At 45.7% G+C, this 9,897-nt stretch overlaps 1 protein-coding gene across 5 annotated transcripts in view; it reads right to left on the bottom strand.

The window, feature by feature from the left end:
• The window catches only part of XRCC1 (X-ray repair complementing defective repair in Chinese hamster cells 1), a 30,738-nt gene that overhangs the window by 17,390 nt on the left and 3,451 nt on the right, over positions 1–9,897 (bottom strand). For 4 of the 5 annotated variants that reach the window (XR_001360649.1, XM_005886511.2, XM_005886509.2 and 1 more), the window contains exon 3: positions 2,961–3,071. The exons of the other annotated variant lie outside the window; for it this stretch is intronic. Coding sequence is in view for 3 of the 4 variants with exons in the window: in XM_005886511.2 (XP_005886573.1) it covers positions 2,961–3,071 (111 nt within the window). In the remaining variant the exon portion in view is untranslated. The remainder of the gene's footprint in view (positions 1–2,960; positions 3,072–9,897) is intronic. 5 annotated transcript variants of the gene reach the window in all.

Genomic DNA, 9,897 nt, shown 5'->3' with positions numbered 1-9,897 from the left:
TCTCCCTTCCTCTCTGAAATCAATAAAGAAATATATATATATATTTTTTTTTTAAAAAAGAGCCAAAACAATTCAATGGGAAAAGGGAAGTCTCTCTCTTTTTTTAAAAATATATTTTTATTGATTTCAGAGAAGAAGAGAGGTAGAGAGAAATAGAAACATTAATGATGAGACAGAATCATTGACTGGCTGCCTCCTACATGCCCCCCACTGGGGATTAAGCCTGCAACCCCGACATGTGCCCTGACCAGGAATCAAACCATGACCTCTTGGTTCAAAGGTCAATGCTCAACCACTGAGACATGCTAGCCAGGTGGAAAGTCTCTTTTAACCATAGGATTTAAAAGTAAGTAAGTAAGTAAATAAATAAATAAATAAATAAATAAATAAATTTCAACAAACATGAAAAATGCACGTCATCCCCTACTTCACACAATATACAAAAATTCATTTGCAATGGATCAAAAATCTAAGTGTAAAACCTAAAAATACAAAGCTTCTAGAAGAAAACGCAGGAGATGGTGGAAAGCAGAATAATATCCATCTCCTCCCCGCCCTATCCCTCTACCCTCCCTCCCCTGCAAAAGTTCCCACAGTCTAATCCCTGGAACCTGTGAATATGGCAAAATAGACTTTGTAGATGCAATGAAGGATCTTGAAACAGGGAGATTACCTGGGTTATCCAGGTGGGTCCAGTGTCTTTATAAGAAAGATGGAGGCAAGAGAATCAGTCAGAGAAGAGATGAAGAAGATGTTAGAGTGACGTGATTGCTGGCTTACAGTGGTCACCAACCGTGGTCCATGAGGTCCAAGAGGTTGGCGACTGTTGGCTTAGATAGAAGCTGGTGGAAGGGGCCACAAGCCAAGAAATGCAGGCAGCCTCTAGAAGCTGGGACAGGAAGGAAAATGGATTCTCCCCTGGAGCCTCCAGAAAGAATGCAGCCCTGCCATCTCCTTGGATATTAGACAACTACCTCCAGAACTGTACGATCATAAATGTGTGTTGTTTTAAACCACTGAGTTTGTGACAATTTGTTACAGCAGCAATAGGAAACTAATACAGGCACCATCGTCATTACTTTGTGACGGGAAAATATCTCTTACAGGACACAAAAGGTACTAAGTATTAAAAAACAAACAAAAACCCTGGATAGATTGGACTTCATCAGAGGCACTGTAATGAAAAGGCAAGTCACAGACTTGGGGGAAAATCTGCAACATATATATCTGAAAAACGAGACTGAAAAAAATACAGAGTTAATGCCCATGACAAAAAGACAAACAACCTAATAAAAAAAATAAGATAAATGAATGACTAATAAGTACATGAAAGGTACTTATTACATGCCATAAATGGTTGGGAAAATGCACATGAAAGCCACAATAAAATACCACTACATGCTATCTGAATGGCTGAAATTTGGAAAATTAAAAAGACTGGCAGTATCAAGAATGGGTAAGGGTGTGAAGCAACTAGAATTCTCATATACTGCTGAAGGGAATATAAAATGATACAACCACTGTGGAAAACTCAATTTCTAATAAGGTTAAAACTTATAGTTATCCTAAGACCCTGCAATGCCACTCCTAGGTATTTAACCAAAACAAATCTCCAAAAGAGGCTTGTACAAAAATGATCCAGCAGCGTTATTCACAATAGTCAAAATGTGGCCGGAGATACCAACAAGAGGATGGAAAACAATCGTGGTCTATGCTTACAGTGGAATACGACTCAGCAATAAAGTGGAACAGACCATTGACATAGTCACATATGGGAAAATCTCCAAAAACCATATGCTGAGTGAAAGAGCCACCCACAAAAAAATTACACACTGTGAGATTCCATTTATATGAAATTCTAGGACAGGCAAAACTAATCTATACTGACAGAAAGTAAGTCAGAGGTTGCCAAGGCTGGAGGGTGGGGGGAGGAAGGGCATGGTGAGGAGGGAGGAGTGACTATTAAAGGGACACAGGGAACTTTCAGTGACGCTGGCAGTGCTCTGTGTCTTGATTTGGGAGATAGTTGCACAGGTGCATACATTTCTCAAAGACTCATTGACCTCTTGACCTCTACAGTAAGATCTGTGTATTTTATGGTATGCAAAATAGACCACAATTAAAAACAATTTCTGCCCTGGCCAGTGTGGCTCAGTTGGTTGGGCATCCTCCTGTGCAAAAGGAAGCTGCCAGTTCCATTTCCAGTCAGGGCACATGCCCGGGTTTCGGCTCCATCCCTGGTAGGGGGCCTGAATGAGGCAGCCTATTGATGCTGCTCCATGTTGCACTCTCAAATAGATGTTTCTCTTTCCCTCTCCCTCCCTCTCCCTTCCTTTCTCTCTCTAAAAATCAATAAACCATTCTTTAAAAACAAAAACAAAAAATTTCTCACTGCAAGAAAAAAAACACGTCTTGTAGAAAACTGGTTTGTTCACTTAAAATTATAAACTCTGTTTGTCACGGCAGGTCTATTTTTACCCAAAAACATGTTGTTGATTAGCTGGCTAACTATGATCTCATCGATCCAGCTCTAATTAATTCAACCAGAAAAATAAAAGGATTGTGCCAACTTTTAAAAATATTCGTAATAGAGCAAAAGGCATTCCTTCTTGGAAACATCTGTTACAAATCAAGTGACTAACAGAGGCAACCCACACAATTCGAAATCTCAATTGGCAGGGACATCTGTGAGAGCCCCTGGGGCTGGGTAAAGCAGTTTTGCTCTCCAGCAGTGACGGAATCTCAGAACAAACACGTGCCTCTGGTTGTTTATGCCACCACCATGCAACTGGGTCTCTTCCCTGCTCTGCACTATCACCTGTCTCCTCTGTACACCGGGCTCCTCCAGAGGGCAGTGGTCAGGGTGACTCATGTCCACTCTAGTCTGGCACCCACGGGAAGCCGTGATGGGGCATCTGGGGCAGGGATCAGCCTGGGGCCCATCGCAAGTCCCTGCTTACCTCATAGTCTTGCTCCCCGGCCCCTCCAGCCGAGCTGCCCACCAGCACCTCCACAAAGGCCGAGCCATCGTTCCCGATGTCCACACTATGTATCTGCTCCTCCTTCTCTAACTGCAAGAGAGGGAAAGCCCACTGTTAGTGCCTGCTCTGCCCCAGGGCTCACTGTGGGACCTTGGGAGTGGGATGACCTTCATATGAGCCACCTTATCTCCTTGCAATGTCAACTCTGGGACACGTAGGTGGCCAATCTTGAGTGGTGCCACCTTGTGCCCAGCATGTGGCATTCAGAGCTCAAAAAATATTCACTGGCCCTAACCAGTTTGACTCAGTGGATAGAGTGATAGAGTGTCAGCCTGCGGACCCTAGGGACCCAAGTTTGATTCTGGTCAAGGGCATGTACCTTGGTTGTGGGCACATTTCCAGTAGAGGGTGTGCAGAAGGCAGCTGATCAATGTCTCTCTCTCATGGATGTTTCTAACTCTCTATCCCTCTCCCTTCCTCTCTGTAAAAAATCAATAAAATATATTTTTTTTAAAAAGTAAAAATACAAAAAGAATTGTCTTAAAAAAAAATAAAATTCACTGAATGCATATACCCCCACACCCTCTTCCCCAGCTCCTCCAGACTCTGCCAGACCCGCTTATAATCTGCTCTCCTTGGCAGCACTTGCCAGAGTTTCCACCCCCAATCACAAAGGCTTCTGGGGAAGTTCCCTGAGGGTAGGGCCCTGTTCTGGTTTTCTCACCACTGCTTCCTGGGTTCAAAACCCAGCTCTGCCAAACACTAGCTATATGGCCTCTAACCTCGTGGAGCCTCAGTTTCCTCATCTGTAAAATGGGGATGATAACCATATCTATGCACGTAAATACTATGGCCACAGGGCCCGTATGTAATAGGCACTCTACCACTGTCAGTCAGGAGGCATTATTAGTCAACTAGAGGCATTATTAGTCAACTGGGGGTGGGGGGGTCTTCAGCCCAGCCTGAGCCCTCTCGCAGTCCAGGAGCCCTTGGGGGATGCCTGACTGACAGCTTAGGCCCATGGGGAGTGGGCCTGACATCCTTAGTGCTGCTGTGGAGCTGGCCATGAGCCCAGCTTCTGGCTGAGGGACGCTCCCCCTATGGGAGCACACTGACCACCAGGCGGCAGCTCCTGCGTTGAGCGTCTGCCCCCTGGTGGTCAGTGCATGTCATAGCGACCGGTCGTTCCACCATTGGGTCCATTTGCATATTAGCCTTTTATTATAGAGGATGCTCAATAATTATCTGTCAAAAGAAGGAAAGAGCTACCTGTAGGACCTGCCATCCCTTTCTGACATTTAAGGATGCAGAAAGCCAGGTGGGGGTGGAAGGCAGTTGGGAACAGCTGAGGCAAGTCTCCTGCTTTCTAGTTTAAGACTCCTGTATTTGGATCCTAGAATGACAAGTTAGCCCACTGGTGTGGCTCAGTGGTTGAGCACTGACCCATGAACCGGTTCAATTACCAGTCAGGGCCCAGATTTCGGGCTCGATCCCTAGTGGGGGGTGTGCAAGAGGCAGCCGATCAATGGTTCTCTCTCATCATTGATTTTTCTATCCCTCTCTTCCTCTCCCTTCCTCGCTCTGAACTCAATGATAATTTTTAAAAACCACACATATAGAATGACAAGTTATTCCAACCTTCAAAGGTACCTAGTCCACCACCGCTCAGATCATCTACCCCCACTGCTCAGATTATCTGATGCTCCAATCTGCCCTGTCACCTCCCAGTCAGGCGTTCACACAGACATCACCTGCACAGGGCTACACACAGGAGCATCCGACATGGAAGAAAGGAGCCTGGACTTGGGATGAGTCAAGCCTGGGTTCAAATCCAGCCCTGTCATTTCTAAGAGTGCAACCCTGGGTGACATACAACCTCTCTGAGAGGCAGCGAACTCACATGTTAAAGGGAGGGTCCTCATTGTTATTATAATAACCCTCCTTCTGAAGCAAGCTGGATGACACAGATACTAACAACCATAACAACAGTTGCTGTGAACATCTAAGGGCCCACGATGTGCCAGGCACATAATGCACGCATCTTCTCTCCTCACAACGGCTTTGCAAGGCAGGGCTATAATTATCTTCATTTTATACATGAGCAAATGGAGGAAGGAAGTGGTTATGTAACTCCCTAAGGTCACACAGCTGGTGAGCGGCAGAGCTGGGACCAGAGACCGTGCAGGCTCGCTAGAGCTGGTTAGGGCTCCTTCCCCACCAGGTGAGCATGCTGAAGAGAGAGGAAGTGATGAGGGAGGGGCCTTCCCAAGGTTGAGCCGTGCTGGCCTCCTGATGACTCCCCCCGCCTCCACTGCTGCCCTCGGCTCAGAGCCCTGTGCGGGTGTGGTGCTGCCCAGGCACACAAGTCCCAGCCTGACTTCTTGGCCTCCTGCCACACGTGGTGGCTCTCTTCCAGCCATGCTGCCTTCCTTCTGTCCTGAGAACAGGCTGGCTCCTTTCCACCGCAGGGCCTTTCCACCTGTCATCCCCCTGCCTAGTCTACTCCTCCCCAAACCTTCCTGTGGCTGGCGCCTTCCATCCTCAGGTCTGCTCAGATGTTGCTTCAGCCCTCCCCACCTCCTACCAGGTGCTTCTCTATCCCCTGTCCCTGCTTTATTTTTCTTCATTATCACCACTTGATATTATATAGTTACATTTTTTATTTGTATTTGTCTAACACCTGTCTTTTAAGCTCCATGAGGACAGGGGCAATATGACTCATTCCCTACTGTGTCCCCAATGCCAAGAACAATGTCTGATCCGTCCCAGCTCTGCTTACTTACCGCTGTGTGATCCTGGAGCAAATGGCTTCATGTCACCCCTTAGGCCTTAGTTTCCTAACCTATAATATGGGGACAGTAACAACGTCTACCTCATACAGTTGTGAAGATTCAAATGAGGAATACACATGAAGCCCCTGGAATAGTGCCTGCCACAGTGCAAGCGTCCCATAAATGTCAGCTGATCCTATTATCACAAGAGGCCTCAGTACAGTCCTGATGGATGAGTGAACAGATGGACAGGAAGTTCCCAGTGACCATTTGCTGAAGAAACAAATGCCCCGAGTTGTAATTCTGACTCTACTCTCCCTGACCAAGTAGCTTTGGTGAGTCGCTTGCCTCAGTGTTCTCATCTGTCACAAAAGAATCACCATGGCTAACATTTCTGGATTCTCGCTGAGTGCCAGGTGCGTAGTATATTCGTTTCCTGCTGCTGCTGTAACAAAGTACCACAAACTTCCTCGCTAAAAACAACACAGCTCACAGAGCTGGAGGTGCGCAGTCTGAAATTTGGTCTCACTGAGTAAGATCAAGGTGTCCACAGGGCTGTTTCTTCGGGAGACTTTGGGGGAGAAGCACTTCCTTGCCTTGCTCCTAGAGGCCACCTGCCTCCGTGGCTTGTAGCCCCTCCCTCCAGCTTCAAAGCCAGCCATGGCATCACTCCAGCCTTTGCTCCCATCACCACATCTCCTGGGACTCTGGTTCTGCTGCCTCCCTCTTTCCCTTATAAGGACCCTTGTGGTTATAGTGTCCTCTCCTCCCCTCCCCCCAATAATCCAGGTTAATCGCACCATCTCAAGATCCTTAACTTCATTATATCTGCCAAGTCCCTTTTGCCATGTAAACTGACATATTCACGGTTCTGGGGGTTAGGATGGGGCATCTTTTCAGGGGCCATTATTCTGCCTATCACAGTTGACGAAGCTCTTCCTGGGCCAGGCATCACTGAATCCTCACATGGGTCTGTTACTATCCCAGTTCTTCAGATGGGGAAACTGAGGCTCGGTTTAAATAAACAGCTCACATGTCACAGAACTACGACTGGCAAAGAAATGTGGGCCCAGCTTTCTGACTATAAACTAACACTCCTTCTCAACTCCCCTTCAGGTAAAAATGCAATATCTTTACCTCTCCCACAACATAAAGCACCAAGCCCCACATTTAGTAGGATGGATATATTTTGTATTTTAAATGAATGAGCCTTTTAGCTACTTCTACTTTGCACACACATAGATTCCCTTGTATTTTCTTTTTTTCCTTTCCTTCTTTTTATTACCACATACTTAGCTTAAAACAACATACATTTATTATCTCAGTTTTTGTAGATCAGAAATCCAACACAGGATGACCGGATTCTCAGCTCAGGTTTTACGGGGCTGAAATCTAGTGCTGGTTAGGTCTGTAGTTCTCATCTGGGGCTCAGGGTCCTCTTTCAAGAGGACTGGCTATTGGCAGAATTCATTTCCTTGTGGTTGAAGGACTGAGGTCCCCCTTCCTAGCTGACAGTCAGGACACAACTCTCAGTTGCCAGAGGCCCCTCGCATTCCTTGCCACATGGCCCCCACAGGCCGCTCAGAACATGGATGCTCGCTGCTTCTTCCAGTCAGCCAGAGTGTGTTTCTCTGACTTCCTCCTCTGTTCTTTCTTCTTTTTCATAAATAAAAATTTTTCATAAAAATGTGTATACATGGAAAGAACCCAAATCAAATGTCCACAGACTTATGAATGGATACACATTGTATGGTCTATCCCAGTGGTTGGCAAACTCATTAGTCAACAGAGCCAAATATCAACAGTACAATGATTGAAATTTCTTTTGAGAGCCAAATTTTTTAAACTTAAACTATATAGGTAGGTACATTGTTATTAACTTAATTAGGGTACTCCTAAGGCTTAGGAAGAGCCACAATCTGATTGAGGTACGTTCGCTGAGGTCGACCCCTTCCAACTCTCCCATCCACTCGCCTTGTATACTTGTTTCGTCTATCTCCTTTCCGAAAACCGACTTCTGCGCATGGGCCACGAAGTTTCAATCGCACTGTACGTGCGCGCCCGCACGTGATATTTTGTGGAAGAGCCACATTCAAGGGGCCAAAGAGCTGCATGTGGCTCACGAGCCGCGGTTTGCCAACCACTGGTCTCTCCAAACGATGGATTATTACTCAGCTCTAAAAAGGAATGAAGCACTGACACATGCTACAACATGGAGGAACCTCGAAAACAATACGCTAAGTAAGAGACACCAGACACAAAAGGCCACACATTGTGTGAGCCTATTTATATGAAATGTCCAGAATAGTAAATCCATAGAGACAAAAAGTAGATCAGTGGTTGTCAGGGGCAACCTGGGGAAAGGAGAACAGGGAGTGACTGCTTAATGGTTATAGGGTTTCTTTCTGGGGGTGATGAAAACATCCCCAATGAGTGGTGGTGACTGCAGAACACTGTCAATATACTAAAAACCTCTGAACTGTAGACTTTAAATGGTTACAATGGTGAATTTTATGTCATGTGAGTTTTATCTCAGAAAAAGAGTGTTCAGTAAGTGTCAGCTGTTAGCAGAAGGGCTTAAGCACAAGATGACTGTCATCTGCGGCCAGGTTTGTGGGCACCTTTCGCAGGAAGTCAAATTCATGACAGTGAAACAAATGGCACATGGAGATTTGCAAAGTTCCCAAGAGACATCTTGTAAAAACTGTTCCACACCCATGAAAGGCAATGTTATGTATAATTTAAAAGAATAAACTTTAAAAGGTAGAAATTTAAAAGGTAGAAATCAATGGCATGAATCTCCAAGATATAATTATTTGAAAAAATACTATGTAATTTTAATGTTTTAATATGTTTTTATTGACTTTAGAGAGAGAGGAAGGGAGAGGGAGAGAAACATCAATGAGAGAGCATCATTGATCAGCTGCCTACTGCACGCCCCTCACTGGAGATTGAGTCCCCAACCTGGGCATGTGCCCTGACGGGGAATCCAACCATGACCTCCTGGTTCACACTCCACCACTGAGCCACACCGGCGGGGCTCTCTCTCTCTCTCAACCTCTCTGTCTCTAAAACAAAGAAAAAAATCAATAAAAACATATTTAAAAAACAAAGCATACTATGGAGAGCAGCCAGACCCAAAAGTATATACTGTCTGATTCCATTTACATAAAATTCAAAACCAGGCAAAACAAATCGATGCTGTTAAAAATCAAGATTATGGTTACCCTTGGGGGGGGCGGGGCAGTGACAATAAGGAACACAAGAAGGTCTGGGGGGCGGCATGTCCTGTTACTTGATCTGAGTGTGGAGCAGATGACAGTTACGGTCTGTGAGGATTCACAGAACCGTGTGCTTTGCTGTACACATGTTACACATCAAAAGAAGGTGAAAACCAATTTAAAACCAAGCGATTCGTAACCACTGAGCCCTGGCCAGTGTGGTTCAGCTGGCTGGAGTGTCATCCAGTACACCAAAAGGTTGTGGGCTCGATTCCTGGTCAGGGAACATACCCAGGTTGCAGGATCAATCGCCAATCAGAGTGCATCTAGGAGGCAATTGATCAATGTTTCTCTCTCCCACGCTTCCTCTCTCTCTAAAAATGTCCTTGGGTGAGGATTAAAAAATAAAAAGAAAGAAAACCACTGAAAAACAAAAAAGAAACGTGTGCCACCTCGCTGTTGAACATTTCTCCTAAGCAACCCACCTCCAGGGGGGCACTGGAGCTACACCTGGGCTGTGTGCCAGCCATCCCCTCTGGCCAGGAGAAGTAGCAAACAGATGGAAACTCCCCTCCTGAGAGCAACTGGTGGGTTGGCCACAGAGATTCTATGGCCATGGCAAACAAAAAAGGTACGTGGGCTATCAAGAGCACAGGGCTAAACCCTATGTGGTAATATCCAGGTGTAGCATAATATTGTTGGGAAGGAAAAAAACACAGATTAGTCTCTGTGTCCTGATGTCCAGAAGTTTTACCCTCATCACTTGCTTGAAAAGAACCAAAATTAGCATTCACTGAATATGGAGTCACCTTGCATATTGGCAGCTGCCAAAAGCAATCAGAGTTTCCAAAGGATCTCTGACATGAGCTAAGTTAACCACTGCAATGCCGCTTGCTCAGAGACTTGCCCCCTGCAGTTCATTCT

The sequence above is a fragment of the Myotis brandtii genome, unplaced genomic scaffold (genome assembly GCF_000412655.1).
Source record: "Myotis brandtii unplaced genomic scaffold, ASM41265v1 scaffold987, whole genome shotgun sequence".
In the NCBI taxonomy this organism is placed as follows: Eukaryota; Metazoa; Chordata; class Mammalia; order Chiroptera; family Vespertilionidae; genus Myotis; species Myotis brandtii.
The sequence above is the reverse complement of the archived record's forward strand: the minus strand, read 5'-3'. Positions and strand labels throughout refer to the sequence as shown.